The sequence below is a fragment of the Bombyx mandarina genome, chromosome 13 (genome assembly GCF_030267445.1).
Source record: "Bombyx mandarina strain Sakado chromosome 13, ASM3026744v2".
Classification (NCBI taxonomy): domain Eukaryota; kingdom Metazoa; phylum Arthropoda; class Insecta; order Lepidoptera; family Bombycidae; genus Bombyx; species Bombyx mandarina.
The window spans coordinates 11,574,158-11,594,334 of NC_143220.1; the positions used below are offsets into that span (position 1 = coordinate 11,574,158).

At 36.3% G+C, this 20,177-nt stretch overlaps 1 protein-coding gene across 1 annotated transcript; it reads right to left on the reverse strand.

The window, feature by feature from the left end:
- Positions 1-726: 726 nt before the first annotated feature.
- Positions 727-10,734, reverse strand: LOC114241802 (membrane-associated progesterone receptor component 1). The gene is made up of 3 exons (XM_028172775.2): positions 10,392-10,734; positions 1,480-1,632; positions 727-950 (listed from the first exon to the last, which is right to left on the reverse strand). Exons 1-3 carry the CDS (start codon positions 10,675-10,677, stop codon positions 859-861), a joined length of 531 nt encoding a protein of 176 aa, XP_028028576.1. The 5' UTR covers positions 10,678-10,734; the 3' UTR covers positions 727-858.
- Between the last annotated feature and the right edge of the window lie 9,443 nt (positions 10,735-20,177).

The window sequence follows — 20,177 nt, forward strand, 5'->3', positions numbered from 1 at the left end:
TCGATTATCGAGCTCCACTCGAGATGACGAAGTAATACGTGCAACGCATGAAGAATAAGCGTCGTCACATAATAAGACAGCTGAGAGAAACTCACATTAACCAGATAACACAATTCGAGCCACTTTAAGCGCCAAACATTTGGGTTTTGGATATTTATTTGAATTAACACAACAGTTATTAGTTTTAGTATACATATGTGCTTGAAATTTCAATTAGAAGTTCGAGATAAATTGGAAGTTTTTTGGGAGAGCTATGTTCAAAATTTAATTTAACATTAATATCGGGATAGATTTTGGACATTCATCACAATGAAAAAAAGGGTTAATTCGCAACTAATAATTTCATTTTAATGAATTTTAGATTAAGAAAACCTTAATTTGTTCCAGAATTATGTCATTTTTATACAGGTCATTTTAGTTATAAATTTAAATACAACGAAAACATATTCTTGTATTATTTACGAAAAAATAGGAACAGGAAACTGGTAAGTTTCTCGGCAAAATATGTAACTATTGCACGAACCGATTCAAAGACCTTTGAATATCAAAGGTATTTCCTGTTGTTGTCCTTGTGCCTAAGATATTATAGTAACATGAATGTATGTATGTATACACATTGGTAGCAACCTTTTCATCATAATATCTCATTGCCCACTCCAACTTTTCCTTCGAATAGTTCTATACATCCCAAAATAAAATAAACTTAAAGGAAATAAAATAAACAAATTATGAAAAAAAACATTTATTTAACATTTCAAAACTTTTACCTAATTACCCCGTTCCTAGCGATACGCGACACTTACCCCAGTGTTAAAATGAAACTGACACATTGGTCAAACGTCAATACCACAAATTCGCTTACTGTGATTTTTTGTCTTCGCTCTCATCATCACTGTAATTTTTTGGCGTTTCACCCAATTTGAGGAGGCGACCAACTATGTCGTATTTTTCTGGAAAATTAGCATAAGATTTAGTGAACAATCGTTTTTATTTTTTATTTATTGCTTAGATGGATAGACGAGCTCACGGCCCATTAAGTGGTTACTGGAGCTCATAGACATATACAATATAAATGTGCCACCCACCTTGACATATAAGTTCTAAGGTATCAGTATAGTTACAACGGCTGCCCCACCCTTCAAACCAAAACGCATTACTGCATCACGGCAGAAATAGGCAGGGTGGTGGTACCTACCCGTGTGGACTCACAAGAGGTCCTACCACCAGTAATTACGCAAATTATAAGTTTGCAGGTTTGATTTTATGATAGGATATTTTTACTCCACCGTCGAAGTCAATCGTGAACATTTGTTAAGTGCGTATTTCATTACAAAAATTGGTACCCGCCTGCGTGTATTGAACACCAATGTAGCGCAAGATACGAATGCACCGGACGTCCTTTAAATCTAAAAAGATTAAGACAAAATATTTCGTTGCTATCTATATACATCTACTTAGTGCATTAAACGGTTTACTTACCCCTAAACTGCTCTTCCCATTCTTTGGCTGAAGCTATTTCATCTGAACCCAGATCGCTAACATCGTCGTATTCATCGTTTTCTGACGCAGCAACCTGCCCTGTGGCCAAGCCTCTTGTGGCGTCTTTACCAGCAAACGCCGAGTATGGGCCTCCTGCGATTTAAAACAACTACTTATTGATTGAATATAAATTACAGTAAGGTAATGTTACAACATAATCTGTCCAGATATTTATTAAAGTATAAGAGATACAATAGGGTCATGCTAAATAAAAGAAAGGAAAGAAACAAAGAACAATTATTTGATGTTAAATTATTAGTAGTATATAGTTGCGTTTCTATAAGCGTTAAGACTATCACAATTACCTAGCCCAAGCCGATAGCCGTGGTTGGAGATAAGCATGTTGCCAAGTGAATGATAGCCAACATTGAGCAAAGGAGTCATTGTTTCAACTGCCTTAGAATTTTTACTAGTGGTAGGGCTTCTTATGAGCCCACACCAATGGTAAGAGATAAATGTAACTGCCATTGGCAATAGTAATAATATCAACGTCAACGGTATAAGTGACAGCTGAAAAATGCCAGTCTGACACTGAATTAGATTAAATAATGATTATGCTTTATATTTAAAAGTTCTAACTAGCTATCACAATGAGCGCAATAATTATATGTAGATCGACTTGAAATCTCTTTTGTAAAAAAGCGATTATTTTGTCATGATTAATTCCATTTTGATTATATCAAATTGAGTAATTCGTTTACTATTAAGAAAGCTTTGTATAGATAAGATAAAGATGACTAATAGCGATTCAAGAATAGTAATTTATTTCTTCGAATCTAGATTATTTTAATGTCTTTTTGTGTTTTAAGCATAAATCACTAAAGTTACTACACTACGTTTATTTAGAGTCAACACACTTACAACCACTAAAATTATTGAAAAGCAATGTTTTAAACTAACAATTGGCATGATTTATTTATCAACCAACACTCGCTGAATAGTATAATTTGTAGCTGATTCATCAACTCAACAATAAAATGTAGTGCATAATCTTGATTACTAAAATGTAATAGATTATGATTAAGCAAGATATTACATATTATGTCAAAGTGTGATGGCGTTTATAAATTTAAAACACGAATACGACACATTAGCAAACTTGCAATATAAAAATTATCGTACAATTTAGTATCACAACAACAGGTTGGCAGTATATTACAACCACAAGCAATGCGTCTAGGCAATCCTTGATTCAGAGAATAAATTGTTGACATTAAATTTGCCAATACGTTCCACACAGTCACCTAATACATCTTATAACCCAATTCCTTTCTGTCAACTGCCTTTTTCAAGAGCCAGCAACCTTTCTAGAGCGATAAGACTTTTCATTGATATAAACTAGTGTTTTTCGGTATCTTAGCTGCTATCCATACAGCCGAGGATAGGAAAGTTTTTAGAGGAAGCCACGACCTTCAGCATTGAGGATTATCGACCGAAGGAGGAGGAAGAGTATCTTAAGTAGTGGAAAATATGAGGTGAAAACTATGCTTCTATATTCTTTTCACCAAGCCATTCTGAATGTTTTCATGAAGGTGTGTTAAGTATCATGACTTAGGTTTCATATTTTGGGTAAATATTTGTTCATACTAGATCCCAATGACTTTGGACCTTTAGCCACGCATCATCTCCTACAGTCCACACGTCTTGTGTAAAATTTCGAAGGAGTGTTTTAATAAGCTTGCCAAAGAGACAAGTACACTATTTACCAGACAGTACACTGACGCATACTCTCAAATTGTCAAATTTGGAAAACTTGACATTCCACGTAATGGGAAGTCGTGTGGAAATCGTTGATGCAATTACAAACTAAAGTCAACAATTAAGTTAAAATAATTGTACATCATACCATTTAATACTCATGCTTAATTCTACTACGTTTTTTTTTTATTGCTTAGATGGGTGGACGAGCTCACAGCCCACCTTATGTTAAGTGGTTATTGGGGCCCATAGACATCTACAACTTAAATGCGCCATCCACCTTATAAGTTCTAAGGTATCAGTATAGTTACAACGGCTGCCCCACCCTTCAAACCGAAACGCATTACTGCTTCACGGCAGAAATAAGCAGGGCGGTGGTACCTACCCGTGCGCACTCACAAGAGGTCCTACCACCAGTAAACGTGTAAACCGTAAACCGCGTGTTTTTGTATCTAAATTTAATAAATAAATCTTGTAGTTTTTTTTTTATACTTCAACCAGTACACTCTATATTAGGGTCCTGGACGGTCCATAGACTAAGACTCGTAGATTAACACATACTACTTCTTTCTGAATTACAAATTCAATGCACATATAACCGAGAGATGGTCTTATATAGTTATAATTCCTAACACGTATTGTACATGTATTGAACAAGAATAGTTAAAAAAAAAACTTTTCATCCGCTTTCGAACTGTAACAGATTTCGTAATATTGTTTCATGAAGATTACAGTAAAACTATTTCTTTTGGACACAATAAAATTATATTTCCTATACAGAGTCCGCATACTAATGGCAAGTCCGGACCGTTCGAGGTGAGTGACCTCGACGATGTAATCTACTGATAAATATGAAAGATAAGGGTTTTGGTTCGGCAGTAACTTGAAAACACGAAAAATTTTCGCTCCGTTGTTAGTCAGTGCTTACGGTCGACTAACGCTCATAGTTCATATTTCATCAGATTGCCGATTCGGGTAATTTGAATAAATTAACTAAAACAATATTTTCTGTAACTCGAAGAGGTACAATTTTTTAGTTATTCGAGTGTGCTCACGCTTGGCAACATTGCAAAAATTTATTGAAATATTAGTGTATTCATCAATATCCTGCCCTTCTCCCAGTCACCTGGGGTCGGCGCAACATGTTTTCTCCTTCCATACTCTTCTATCATATACCATTTCTTCGCTCACTCCCCTGAAATATTAGTGTACCTATATCTGAGCTTATTCTTTTTTCTTTGCCGTTAAAAGTCTCTTGTCGGATATGGATATGCTCCAGCTATCGCCTATCACAAAATACGACGAACTTTGTTTGAAGACGTAGATTACATAGAACTGCTATTAAATACTCTGGAATTTTCATTGCATCATTTGAAAACTACTTCTTGTCTCGATAGTAAAGTTTTGAAAAATGTTTCGTAAAATCGATCTATTTGGCATCGATCAAAAAACATTCCTCTGAGACTTATCAGATGATATTATATCTACAAAATGATAAGTTATTTCCGTGAAATAGGCCATCTGTAATTTATCGTCGTCCCTTTAACTGACTTCAAAAAAGGAGGAGGTTTTCAATTCGACTGTATGTTTTTTTTTATGTTTGTTACCTCATCACTTTTGACTGGGTGAATAGATTTTGATAATTCTTCTTTTTTATTAGAAAGCTGACGCTTTCTGTGCGGTCCCATTACAATTTAGTGCAGTTCTGATAATGGTATCCATGAGAAAATCATATAAGTCTTACATTTGCATTAAGTACGTGTGCGACAAATAGCTCAATAACTCAATATCACGCCAACCGATTTCGACAATGATTGTTTTTAGTGTAGGTATTAATTTTTTTTTGGAATGTCTTTTTTTTTCTATTAGAGGACGGTTTTTGTTAAAGCATGTCTATTTACAATTATTCTTGGCGTGGACGACGCCACGATGGTTGTTTAGATGGCTAAATAACAATCGATAGCAGCGTATGGCGTTCTTGTAAAACACACAGACCTAAACACGGGGGACAGCGCTGGACCATCTCATTCAAGATCGCGTAATAGTCTGTATGTTTTATGAGACCCGGAGCCAGATGTACTTGTTACTGAAGTTCCAAAATGACCTGTGCAACTCCGAAAATACATAACTGACATGCCGTACTTGAATCGCGGTCCAGATGGCAGGTCGAACTCTCAGCCCCCACACGTATCATTGATGCAACTCCCAGTATACTCGCAAAATGATTGACAACACAACATACAATGCGTCAATGCACACGCCACCTGATTGTCTTGTTTAGGAGGTAGCTCACCGAATCCTTATTATACAAACACAAACTGACCTCGTCGCTATGATTTTTTTTCCTACCTAGTCGTCGTGGCCTAAAGGATATGACGTCCGGTGCATTCGTATGAAGCGATGCACCGGTGTTCGAATCCCGCGGGCGGGGGTACCAATTTTTCTAATGAAATACGTACTCAACAAATGTTCACGATTGACTTTCACGGTGAAGGAATAACATCGTGTAATAAAAATCAAACCCGCAAAATTATAATTTGCGTAATCACTGGTGGTAGGACCTCTTGGGAGTCCGCACGGGTAGGTACCACCACCCCGCTTATTTCCGCCGTGAAGCAGTAATGCGTTTCGGTTCGAAGGGTGGGGTAGCCGTTGTAACTATACTGAGACCTTAGAACTTATATCTCGAGGTGGATGGCGCATTTACGTTGTAGATGTCTATGGGCTCCAGTAACCACTTAACATCAGGTGGGCTGTGAGCTCGTCCATCCATCTAAGCAATAAAAAAAAAAAAAACCTATGCTGAAATCTATTTCAACTTCGTCTTAACATGTAGGTGAGCTCACGGAGCCCAAACCGGAGTATTGCTAACACTGGCCCTAACAAGAGCAGTGCTTCGCAGAATCTACCACCGGATGGGAAACGCGACCCACTGACAAGATCCGGCGAGAAACTCAGTGAGCTGTGTCTATGGTTTAATTCGCTCGTCGAGCCCTTCGTCGCAAGCGACGGGTTCAACGAGGACGGTGACCGGGCGCTATGATGCTTAACTGTGCTAATATTAAAGAAGTTGAACTGCCACATGCTACTTCGTAAACCACAACAAGTGGGGTGATAGTCGGAATATTTAATCATACGATCCAAGAAAAGGGCTAGACGACTTAGCGCTGGCTATTTGACTCTGCCTTTTGGGTGGAGGAATTACAAATAACTGGATATATTTGAATAATTTTGTCGATGACTGTACTGTGCCAACTTATAAAGGCTATAGCGAAAAAATCAATGATTCCACAAAGTTAAATAAACATTACATATACATAAAATAATAATCTATAATATAAATATATTATCGGTTGAAAGATCGATCCATCGATCTATTTAAAGTAGTATAATTCATTGGAACATCGTGGCGTCTTACATATTAAGCTGCAGACACTAATCAAAATTTCTATGACGATTTGAATTGTTTCAATTGAACTAAATGATAGGCGGGGTGAAGTTGCCGCAACGAAGGTCAACAAGCAAGTCTTCAATTATAGAACAATTTTGTGCCTCACTTGTGTTGCGATATGGCAGTTGTCAATGAAATAATTGTAACAAAATTGTTTGGTTAATCAATGCTCTTAACAAGCCCTTGTAAGTTCAATATATCGCGATATGAAAGACTTAAATTAAATAGAATATATTTTTTTAAAATTTGTAGTTAATTCTATTGTGTCGTAGGTATATGATTATTGGAACGAAGTTCCTTATGGGACGATGTGGAGGTGTACCCTAACCGGGAAAAACGTCCGTAACGTAAGGTTTTTATTATTTATTTATAGTTTTAGTATGATGGCTATACAGTGTCTAATGTATAGTCTACGTGATGACGGTTATTATTATTATTCATATAAATAGCTGGTTCTTTGTATATTATTATTATATATTTTTTATAAATCATTGTGAATAAAATAAAGTTGATAAGTTTGTAAAGTAGTTTTTTTTTATCAATAAAAAAACATGATAAAAAATTTATATCCGAATAATTATTTTCTTTATACCTCGAATAGAATTTAAAATTAATTATAATAAGGAACTTCGTTCCTATCCGGTGTCCCACGACACCACACATATTTTTTATTATCTATGCTAAAACTTTAGAATAATGTTTTTGTACAAATCGAGACCTCGAATTCATTGAACTAATAAATTCTAAAATAATCCTAATCCTACAAGTGTTATAATCCGACCTGCGGTTCACGAGAAACAAAAAACTCTGAAAGTTAATGATTTAAAAAAATGGACTTGTGTATTCGAATTAGAGAAACAAAAAAACACTTCGTTACTTACTGTCACAAAAGTTACTGACATGTCTAAATAGCCTAAGTACCTACGAAGATAAATTTAGGTACGACAATGCATATTTGCACAGTTGCTATTACCACATTAGGTTTACAATAACGTACATAATAATTCGTGAACGAATAATTTCAACTTTTCGACATAATATATCTCAGTGATATACATACTAAAAACTACTAATACTAATAACAATTTCTATTGCTGCTTCGTCATTTTCAGTAACAGCAATTAATTGTGTTACAACAATTAGTCGAATGTTACAAATATAAATTGTCACTTTCTTATTCTTTTAATAAGCTTACAAACAGTACGTCATTAGCAGTTAAGATCAGAAGTCTTCCAAGATCAGAAGTCTTCCAAACAATATCTCTCGTACAGCAGTAATTAAAACAAATGCAACGCAAAAAATACGTTGTAGATCTTATCGAGTGTACAGAACCTGAATTTTTAGTCTTATCGTGACCACAGTAATTGCAATTTGGTTAAACTACAGAAATAAAAATAGCATTAGACTCGTTATTTTGTTACCACATTATTAGTGGGTACGCTGCTAGTGCGTTTTGTGGTTTTAGTTACCACATTTCTGCCTATTTCGACACAGTTATCATAATTTCCAGTACAAAGTTTAGGATAACCTATTTAAGTTCCAGTGGTTGCTCAACCTTTCGTTAACTATTTTAGAGAGCTTCGGTATAAGCCTAAGAACACTCCCATAGACACAGTTCACTGAGTTTCTCGCCGGATCTTCTCAGTGGGTCGCGTTTCCGATGCAGTGGTAGATTCTGCGAAGCACTACTCTTGCTAGGGCCAGCGTTAGCAACACTCCCGGTTTGAGCCCCGTGAGCTCACCTACACAACTAGGAGAAGCTGAAATAGCCTCTCAAGGCTATCAGCATAGGTGGGAGAGAAAAAAAAGGACACTTTTGGTTATTAATATCTCTCCGTCTACCATCCATGCTATTTCTTCTTAATTACTGATTGACATTTCTCTTGCCATCTTAAATAGGAAGTCATGAAGTCTATTCTAGGATACGATAATACCCCTTGCTTTGAACGACGAAATAGAAATTTATCCTATGTTAATTAGTAATCAATTCGGAACAATTAATTTAAAGAAAGCACTTGTCATAAATAAAACAAAAGCAAGACCCCCATAGACATAAGCCACTAAGTTTCACACCAGATCTTCTCAGTGGGTCGCAATACCAATTCTCTCAAGTTGAACCCGAGAGCTCACCTACCGTTCCGAGAGTAGTTGGAATAACCCCTAAGGCTACCAACGATTAGGAAGGAAAAAAAGAGAGACCAAATATCAGGGTTACGTCCTCAATGTATATTTGGAAACAATATCCAATCTGTCTCAATTTCGGGAGAGAAATCAGAGCAATACTAAATACCCATTTTGACTTTTTGATATTAGCATTTTCCGTTCGAGTTGTAAATGCTCGTGTTCATTGTGTAGTCGAAAAGGAGAGAGAACTAAGCATGTAATTTTTAAATGCTTTAAAATGTTTGTTGACATCCACATTTTTATTGCCTAGATGAGCGAAGGAGCTCATGATCGACTTAGTTACCAGAGCCATTGACATCGCAACGTGGTTCCCGCTTTTTGCCTTAATGTCCTTTTATTAAAACGGTATGATAGCTTCGTGGCGAAAAAAGACAGGATTGTGACGCTCCACTCATGCAGAGTTACATTACGCCTAACCATCACGAAAAGCTGACTGGCGATCACAATACGCTCCTATATTACCCAAAGAATAACGCTACACGTCACGGTGCTTTTAGGTACCTCAAGCACCGGTCACCCTCCTCGTCGAACCCGTCGCTTACGACGAAGGGCTCGACGAGTAAATTAGCCCACAGGCACAGCCCGCTGAGTTTCTCGCCGCATCTTCTCAGTGGGTCGCGTTTCCAACCCGGTGGTAGATTCTGCGAAGCACAGCTCTTGCTAGGGTTCGTGTTAGCAACGTCGTCAGGTTTGAGTCCCGTGAGCTCACCTACTCCTACTAGTTAAGGTTACGCTGAAATAGCCTCTCAAGGCTATCAGCTTAGGTAGGAAAAAAAAAGCTACACGTCATCCGGCGAATCTCTTAGTCGCTTTTTACGACACCACGGAAAGAGATTGGGTGGTACTATTTAAGATTTACACCTCACAGCCAACGAACTTAACAGCATGACTGTCAATAAGACAAGATTTTTTTTTTAATTAGCTGAATTACCTACTCTATGAACCAATAGAAGATTCTCACAATTGTGATGCACAATAACGTATTCGATCGCCGAAACAGTTCATCAAAATTTTGGTAAGTGACGTTACAAAATTGTCTTTTTTTTTTTTTTGATAACACGATGTTTTTATGTTTACTTCGATAATGATAAACACGAACCGCGCGACCGGTTTTGTCGACATTCTGTTACGCTAGTGTATTCGTTTCTCGTCCCGCTCACACAAATACAGTTGAAATGAGAACAAAAGAGACGAACATATCATTATCATGTTTCGTCGCAGTTTGCTGATGTTTTCAGATTAGGGCTACAAAAACTTTAGAATATAAATGACTATTTTGCATTGACGTCTTGCGTTTAAAATACAGGAATATAAAATGTGTGTAGTATTTACGTTTTGTTCGCTTAGCACACTGAAGACAATGTCACGGCTTGTATTCTTGTATGACCTTCACACCGAATACGATCTAAATGTAATTACTATTCGTTTATTTATGATAGTTTACTGAGTGTACATAAATTGAAACAAGCCAACCGACCTTCAAACATAAAACTAAGTGTCAATTAAAAACACAACTCACCCGGTCCATAAAATCTCTTGCCTCTAGTAACATCAAATATTATTCCATTCACAGCTAAAAGAACTCTTCCGTCAGGCTGAGTTCCGTCGTATTTCTTCAACTCGGCAACAGTGAGGTCTTTCCTCAACTTAGGCAACGGCGGCGGCGGCGGAGGCACGTTAGCTTCAGATTCGAAATTCGACTTAATGATTTTGTAGATAAGGTACACTATAACTCCGATAAGGACTAGATTGAGGGGGCTAGTTAATTCGTCCCATACTGTGGGGCTATTAGTTTCGTCCGCCATTTTGTATACGTGTTGCGTGCGCGAGCGCGTGGCCTGTACTGATTTATGATTCACATGATTCAATTCAGTTATTCTGTGTCATAGAATGTAAGTTGTGTCGGAGCCACTGAGATGTGTACGCGTAATCTATATACCATTTAACGCTATGCTATTGTAGTTAATGTAAAACCTCTATTCTTTATAATGTAAGGTCATCGCAGACGCCGACACTCATTGTGACTACTGACTAAGTAGTTCTATAAGTTCTTTCTTAATAACTATAATTTTAGAACTGAATGTACTTTGTCCCGGTGATAAGGTAGAACGTATTACAAAAATAGTAGGTACATAGATTTTACTCTATAAAATTGTAACTTCACGTGATACTAATATTAATATAGTTTCTGTTTATAGAAAAAATGCAGTTAGAGATTTTTTGTCGCCGTAAATACGTCCACTCACATAGAAAAATTAAAAAGCTGTTGTCATTAATATTGTTATCATCATTATATAAATATTATTTGATCTAAAAATTTAAAAGGAAACTCGTTTAAAGTTGCTGATTTCTGCTTACTAATGACTTAATTAATTTATTAATTATTCTCGATTTGGAGCTACCTCAATCGACATCTGAGCTCTCCATTCAAACGAGTAGGTACCAGACCACATAATAAATATCGATCAATGTTATTTTTAAATCTCCACCGAATTAAAATCGAAATACTTCGCATTATCAGATTCAGTTAATTGGATGCGACACTTCAATTAACTCGACTCACTGTAGCGTTGCGTTTTCTTTGGTTTTCACCTAAATTTAGCTTGGGGTGTCTCTTTTGTTGCACTTAGGAGTTTTCAGTTGGATAATATCTGTGTGCTTAGTACTGCTTAGTGCGAGTTTTTTAACGTTCTCGATAGCGTAAAAGTTAGCTCATGTTTGTATCGAGTGGGATCGTTTGCGTACGTTCGCCGCTAGGGGCACTGTTTCAACTGCATACAAAATTGGCTTAACTTTTACGCTATCGAGAACGTTAAGAAACTCGCACTAAGCATACAGGTTTGTATGGAGTTCGAACGTTTGCTTACGTTTGCCGCTAGGGGCGCTATTCCAACTGCATACAGATTCGAGTTAATTTTTACACTATCGCGAACGTTAAAAAACTCACACTAAGCACACTGTATTACTTAAGATCCTTAAAAAAAGCCGAATAAAATACTACAAGAACCTTTTTAGTATTTCATTAGAACTCGTATTCTTACTCGTCGAACTCTTTAGCGAGTTCGTTTACCGGAGTTCTATTTCTGCCGTGAAGCACTCATAGCTTCTGTTCGGAAACACGGACTGGCGACGCAAAAAACCGTAGTCTAAGCATTTATTGCCCCCGCTCGCCAGTCACTCCGCAAAATCTTAAAGAACAATGCGCTTAGTGCGAGTTTTCTAACGATAGCGTAAACGTTTATCCAAATTTGTATGGAGTTGGGACGTTTGCGTACGTTTGCCGCTAGGGGCGCTGTTCCAACTTCATACAAATTCGAGTTACTTTTTACGCTTTCGAGAACGTTAACTTGCAGTAAGCACACAGACGAGTGCACACAGTCACTCCGCAACCACGGCCGTAAGCACATGGTGCCAAACGCCTTAGTTAAAACGTCCTAAAATCACCTCCCTCAAATTAGACTTGTAACTTTTGTAAGCCGCATTGCTATAAATAAATATATGTCGTAGTTTGGCTCTACAAGATTTTGATTTAAGCACGCAGCCACATCCTCAACATACTTTATCACACAACTTACAACGCCTTCTAATCTAAAATATAGGTGGCATTTACTTTATATTGTCCAAGGAATATACTTGCATCACAAAGGAAATTGTAAGCTGTCTGTTCATTAATATTAATTAAATTTCAATTCAATTCTAAATTCTGTTTCAATAAAATGGGTGTGTAAGTAATTTTATGTGTTATTTTTGTTGTCAAAATGATAGTATATATTATATGTATATTAGTGGGAGTATTTATTGTAATCCTACGCTGGTAAATACCGTCACCCTGGCTATCTATGGCAAAGCAGCCACAATCCTCGGTTCGAAAGGTAGGACAGTTTTTATTTGTGTAATTAAATTTGAATTAAAGGCATTCATCCCGAGATGTATATAAGTAAATTGTCCACAAATAGCAAAAAAATACTATGAATAGAGAAATAATTCATATGACGTCTTCACAGTCGTATAATTTGAATAAAAAATACGAAAAACAAAACATTTCCATCACGTCATTCCATTTATTCATGAATAAATTTAATAACTAATATTCTTATTATCATAGGGCTGTAACAATAATGTTAATATAACTTAATGATATTGTAAAACATATTTACAGGAGTAATGGTTACTGTAGTCTGAAAACTAAACCGAAGCACTGATTGGTGGTAAAAGGCCGAGCATCTCTACAGGGATATTGCCAGTAAAGACAACATTTTATGCGATGTTAGTATTTTATCATGGATTTTATTAAACATTAATTTACAGTATAATTTCACAATTAAATAATAATAAAAAATGCACGTATACAATGGCATAACTACAAGTTGAGTATTTCGAACATTTCATGAACATTTTTCTATCATAAACTAAGGATTATAGAAATATGAACTATGGAATATATTATTTTAAAGTACCGGATTTACAAGTGATATGAAAAAGGAAATGAAACTACGCAGTCAGATGCAAGCAAATCGTAGGCAATATCTTTATTAATTGAACGAGCGAAGTGCTCTTCAATGTTATAAAATCTACATGGCGGAAAATTCATTGATGTAATATGCATTGGATAAAACACTGATATTAATTTTTTTGGTAACATTAAATGAGTTTTTCATACATACATTATACAAATTGGATCTATTATCGTATAAAAAAATATATTTATGTTAGAATAAAATGAACGGCTTAATAAGTATAAACACTCTGTCAGAACCAAATTAATGTACTGAAAAAGGACACAAAAAAGTGTGCAGCCTTTAAATTTTATACCGTTTCAATTCATCTCCATGTTCCGACTTTATTCTAGCATTTTTTTATTTTTTTTAATGCCCTTGTAGGCAGACGAGCATACGGCCTGTCTGATGGTGAATGGTTACCTTCGCCCATGGACTTCAGCAATGCCAGGGGCAGAGCCAAGCCGCTGCCTACCGTTAAGTACTCTCCACAAGCCTCGTTTGAAGAAGGATATGCCATAGTGCTCGAGAAAGACCGTGGAGAGGAGCTCATCCGAAAGCCGGATGGTACGTGGCAAAAAAGATCTCTGGAAACGCACTGCGGATGAGCGCGGTGGCTTCAGGTACTATGGATGAACTCTACTCCGGTGGCGGGCGGTGCGATGGTAAAAACGAGATTATGGTAAAAGCTGGAACGTTTCACAGCTAGTCACAGCCAATATTAAACTAGTATTAATAAATGCCAAAAAGACCGTATCCAAATTTCATAGCTCAATGTCCCGCAACATTTATCGACCGGCTCTCGTCGAGTCCGGCCGGTCTCAAATCGTTCATGTTGTTATATTGATAGCATGAAACCATCGACATACAGAAACTCGACTACTGCGTATAACTGTTACCGTATATACTATACCAGTATCGAATCCGATTGATTGTGGAATTGATACTTCACAGATGATTGTGATGCGGCGTAGTGGGAAAAAATCGTAGATGTGGATGAGTTTATATCCAAATCGGTATGGGTTTTATTGAATTTTGGACAGGTTAGACCAGATATTAGAACATAAACTTGTGAGCTTGAAGTTACAATTGTTCATCAATTAATATTATTATTGTTTTATTGTTCTGTAGTCCAAAAATATCTAATATATAAAATTCTCGTGTCACAATGTTCGTTCCCATACTCCTCCGAAACCGCTTGACCGATTCTTATGAATTTTTTTATGCATATTCAGTAAGCCTGAGAATCAGCTACTATCTATTTTTCATACCCTTAAGTGATAAGGGTTGTCCATCCCTAAGATTTATTTTTAATTTTTTGGACAATTTTTTTTTGTTATAATGAGACATTATGTGGTTGAATGAGGTATTGTTATTTTTATATTCACTTATCGTTCACAGCGCTACATGCCTCCTTCACTCATCTACCACATCCTTACACACTTACAATAAGTTAGTTTTTTTTTTCTACACTAAAAATTCCCTAGATATGTTATATATGGCAAAACAACGTTTGCCGGGTTAGCTAGTAATACTATAAAAGTGAACTAATTCCATATTTTTTTATCTAGATTTTGATATTACTGCAGAGGTTTATGAAGTATACTTATACTCACCTGATATTCAGTGGTTACCGAAGCTCTTAGATATCTTGGGAAGTCTTTCATAACGGTCATCCTGCCTTTAAAATCAGGTAGGTTGCGTTCTGACAGAAATAGGCAGGTTAATAATCCTATTTACGAGTATACACAAGCACCACCAGTGATTACACAAATTTTAAAACTTTGCGGGTTTGATTTTTATTAAACGATGCTATTGCTTCATAATGAAAGTATTTCGCGAACATGTTATTGAATACGTATTTTATAAAAATTCGTACTTGCCGGTAGAGTTTGCATGCAGACCGGTATTTTCATATTTTTTTTATTGCTAACGTAGATGGACAAGCTCACGGCCCACCTGGTGTTAAGTGGTTACCGGAGCTCATAGACATCTAAAACGTAAATGTCGCCACCCACCTTGAGCTATGACTTCTAAGGTCTCAGGATAGTTACAACGGCTGCCCCACCCTTCAAACCGAAACGCATTACTGCTTCACGGCAGAAATAGGCAGGGTGGTAGTACCTACCCGTGCGGACTCACAAGAGGTCCTACCAGCAGTGAACGCCATACCCAACCCATATCACGTCATACGTTTACAACAGACTTATCCTTTAAGGTTAAGGCAATAACAACTTCAGATACAGACATTTTAAAGATAGTTATGAGGTAAATTTCAAAATCTCTCTTCAAACTCTCTTCTTAGTCGAATACTTCATTGCTGAAGGTCGTGTCCTTGAAATCCCTTCAAACTAGACATAAAACACACAGGACTGTTGAGCTAAACGAAAAATGCTGTATTTCTAGAATGGTATGTAATGTTCTAGAATGGCGTAAAGTAAAGCATTGACACATTTTGATTTATTCTATTTATTAAATAGTGTAAAATCGATCTTAAAATTTGTTTCTGAATTTTTTGTGCTAATGATTACTTAAAAGCAATTCAGTAAAATATGGACCAAAACAAGCCAATACTGCAAACTACAGTAAGAGATAATAATATGCTGTAATGTAAAGAGCTATAAGACAAGATAAAAATATTATGTATAACGGAGCGTGATGTTTTTTTAATAATCGAAATCAGAATTTTTATTTTTATAATAGTTGGCAAATATTCTTTTATTTTGATAGCGATTAATCTAGCATTTTACTACATAGTAAAATTAATTATGAGCTGCAAATATCGGCTGGAATTGCATATTATGTTAAGCAAGCGTAAGTGAGCAAGCGGCTAGTCATTCTGTTCTAGTCACCGTTCTAGTCGAACCCGTCAAATGCAACAAAGGGCTCGTCGGGAAAATTAATCCACAGACACAGCCCACTGAGTTTCTGGCCGGATTTTCTCAGTGGATCCGATCTGGTTGTAGATTCAGCAAAGTCCTTGCTAGGGCTAGTGTTAGTAAGGCGCCAAGCTGAGCCCCGTGAGCTCGCCTACACGTCTGGTAAAGCTATGATAACACCTTGAGGTTATAGAATAGGCACGTAAAAAAAAAAACAAAGAAAAACTTATTCTATTTTCTAGTTGATAACGACTGCACGCGCTTATCGTACAAAGACCCATTACCTCTAAATCACTAACTATTATTATTATAATCTTTGCCTGTTCAAGTAATTTACCCGTCTGTATAATTATAATAGTGAAAAGTCAACAATACATTCTACAAGTTTCAACGTTCATTTGAAGTTCAAGGCACAACAACGATTCCTGGGCTGATTAATTCACAAATCGACAATCATATGCAACAGCCCATAAATAGCCCAAACATGATATTTTTCTTCTAAACCTCACCTTTTACTGGCGGTAGGACCTCTTGTGAGTCCGCGCGGGTGGGTACCACCGCCCTGCCTATTTCTGCTGTGAAGCAGTAATGCGTTTCGGTTTGAAGGGTGGGGCAGCCGTTGTAACTATACTGAGACCTTAGAACTTATATCTCAAGGTGAGTGGTGCATTTACGTTGTGAATGTCTATGGGCTCCAGTAACCACTTAACACCAGGTGGGCTGTGAGCTCGACCACCCATCTAAGCAATAAAAAAAAAATCTTTCTTTAAAACAGAATCAAATGAGAACGATGGCCAGGAGCATAAAGCTATTCTCTTCACTAGGTATTTTGTGGAAAAACCTATCTGAATATAATATATAAACAATAATACTAAAGAGCTCAAACAAAGACAAAGTCAGAAAAGCTTGACTACAACCAAAGCGTTTCCATTTAGTTTTGGCTGCAATAATTCCTTCCATACGTACATCGCGTATGAGACGAGAAGTTAATCCAAGTTCCAAGCCAGTAATGTTTTAATGCACGTCTGGGTTGCTGGTAAATAGATAATTGTTTGCATTGTATCATCCGTCACGTCAATCTAAGAAAAACATTGGCCTATACCCAGGCTTGGAACCTATTTAATCGCATAGTTAACATTTAGTTATTTATGAAACTTTACTGGAATAATTAAATTGTAATCGTTAACGATTTCATTTTGATACAATATACTTGCAAACACAATGTCATAGTCCATGCTCCAATATATAAAATTTCGAAAATCGGAAGCAGATTAGAATTTATTTTACGTTACCTATTATAGTATATAGTTACGGAAATTTTTGAACGAATCCAAAAAATATAATTAACGGATATTTACTAACTGTACTGCTAATATTACCCATGATGTCATTTTGATTAAAAGCATCAATGAAATTTTATTCACGAAACTTAATAAACACTCAACATTATCAAAAGCAATTCGTCATTTGTGGTTAAATGTGTTAAGTTTGCCATATGCGTTAATAGAGTATACCGCCGGTCTGTTAGTAGGCTTATTTTGTCTTTGGATTCAATAGTTATCACAGTTGTGAACGCATTTAAATATTGACACCATGATGATTTTACATTTTTCACAAAAAAAAATATCCATCCAGTAAATACTAATTTGGCTGTGCACAAGTCAATGAACATGAAATAGAAACATCAAATAAAATTAGTCATAAACTTAGAAAAAAGGATTATGTGGTTTTATGAAACCACGGTAAAGGTGAAACTTTTTTTCGCATTAGAGACATTTAACTCTGAAAAACAATATTTACATTAAACACTGACAAAAGTAAAAACAAAATAGCGTAGAGCACTGGCACAAATAAATAAGAGTATATACACTACACGGTCAGCGAACTATAGACCTTGGCTGCTCTGACTAGCGCCTTTCACTTTAATGCGACACCCAGACGAAAATGTTTGAGACGATGTAATAATTAAAGTTTCACTTTAATAATAAAACATTAACTAATGACGTGTGCCTATGGAAACGTACGAGACTACGAAATATACGTCTGAAATCGCGCAACTTAGAGAAGTGTTTGCATTCGAGATAGCGTCGGTCGGGTGTTATGAACCGTCATACGGTCCCACAGTCCGATGTGTGCTGTTCAGATCGCAGCTTTATCATCTTACATTGTATTATTTGCTTAAAACTCACTAACGCAAGCCTTTGATAGGCACAATGCATATAAGATAATCAAATAGCCTTTTGCATGCATGAATTACGTGTCTGAAGTATATTTAATAGATCGTCTGTTTCTCTTGGACTTGTTGTTTGAAAATGAAGGCTACAAATTAAATGTAAGTAATTAAGCCCATAATTATTTTTGAGCTGACCAAAAACCCTACAGGATGCTGAATTCCCATCAGTAGATTATCCAAAGCGCAAGCTCATCTTTTTTTTTGGGAAGCAAGGATTACTGATGGCATACCTTCCAAGTTTTACTAAGAGAGATGGGGACGAGCACGGGCTCAGCCGTGGCAGGGATGCATGCAGGGAATTGATTACAATAAAAGCGATATTAAACGTAACTTTAAGTCGTTATGGCCTATAATAGTTTTCCTAAGAAAATATACAATAACATCGTGATATACAAAACAAACCTTTAAAACTATTAAAAAACCTGTAAATAAGCATTATCCCAACCCACTCGTATAAGTACAACCATCTAGCTATATAGTACTTGCGAAACAGTTATGGGTTTGCGCTTAAAGGGCTATAATAATATTTACCTTTTAGCGTATATGGCCTCCGGTGAGCACTTAGCACCCATAGCTCGTTCATCCATCTGCCTGATAAAAAATGGTCGAATTTTAAATTTAGTTCGCAATTTTTTTTTGTGTTCTCTATTCTAGTCTCTGCACAGAATCAGGGAATGAAAATAGACCTAAGGTAATTAAAATTTATCCAACTGGATAAGAGAAGCCGAGGATCGTGCTCAGTGGCGAACAATTGGAGAGGCCTATGTCCAGCAGTGGACTGCTATAGGCTGATGATGTGAAATGTGAAAAATCAAATTTAGCACGTCTAGTACCTTAATAAAAGATATCGATTGAATTTTGGTACTGCAGCTATTGGTATTCAGCTAGCCAACCCTACGATCCCCTTTAGAATGCAATTACTACCATTTCAGTAAGCACCTTCAGTGCAAAATACCTTTATATCACACACATTGAATTTATAAACGAGAATAGATATTGATTTTATGTGTATACAGAGTTTTGTAAGTTTTATATAACACAAAGTGTTTTTTTTTAGGTTTTCACAAATCATCATCATTTTTTTTGCCCTTCTCCCAGTCACCTCGGGTTGGCGCAACATGTTTTCTCCTTCCATACTCCTCTATCATATACCATTTCTTCGCTCACTCCCCTCTAACACATATCGTATTTCACGCAATCCATCCATTTCTTCTTAGGTCTACCTCTTCCTCTATATCCTTCCACATTCATAGTTAACACTTTCTTACCAATCTCATTTTCATTTCGTCTCATCACATGTCCATACCATCCCAAATGCGACGACACGAAGTTGTCACAAGTCGTAGAAATGATTAAAACAATTTTATAAGGCTCTAATTACAATAAAATATTCTTTCAGGCCTAATCCTCGATTATTTAATAACAAATTTATATTTAATATATAAATTTTTCTTTGGCACCCAAACCCAGCTGACGTACTTTATCTCTCACGATCGTGTTAAGGTAGAAGATAACAAGATAAATCATTGAAGCGTAAAGAAAAAGACGCTCGGTGCATTCGTATCAAGAGATGCAACGATGTTCAAGTCCCGCAGGCAAATACCAATTTTTCTAATGAAATACCTACTTGACAAGTGTTCACAATTGACGTCCAAGATAAAGGAACAAGTTCGTAGCATAAAAAACAAACCCGCAAA

Coding starts and splice junctions, on each gene's coding strand:
- LOC114241802 (XM_028172775.2), bottom strand. CDS start 10,677: ATGGCGGACGAAACTAATAGCCCCACAGTATGGGACGAATTAACTAGC. Junction 1,633..10,391: donor CAAGAGATTTTATGGACCGG/GTGAGTTGTGTT, acceptor TTTAAATCGCAG/GAGGCCCATACTCGGCGTTT. Junction 951..1,479: donor ATGGGAAGAGCAGTTTAGGG/GTAAGTAAACCG, acceptor CTAATTTTCCAG/AAAAATACGACATAGTTGGT.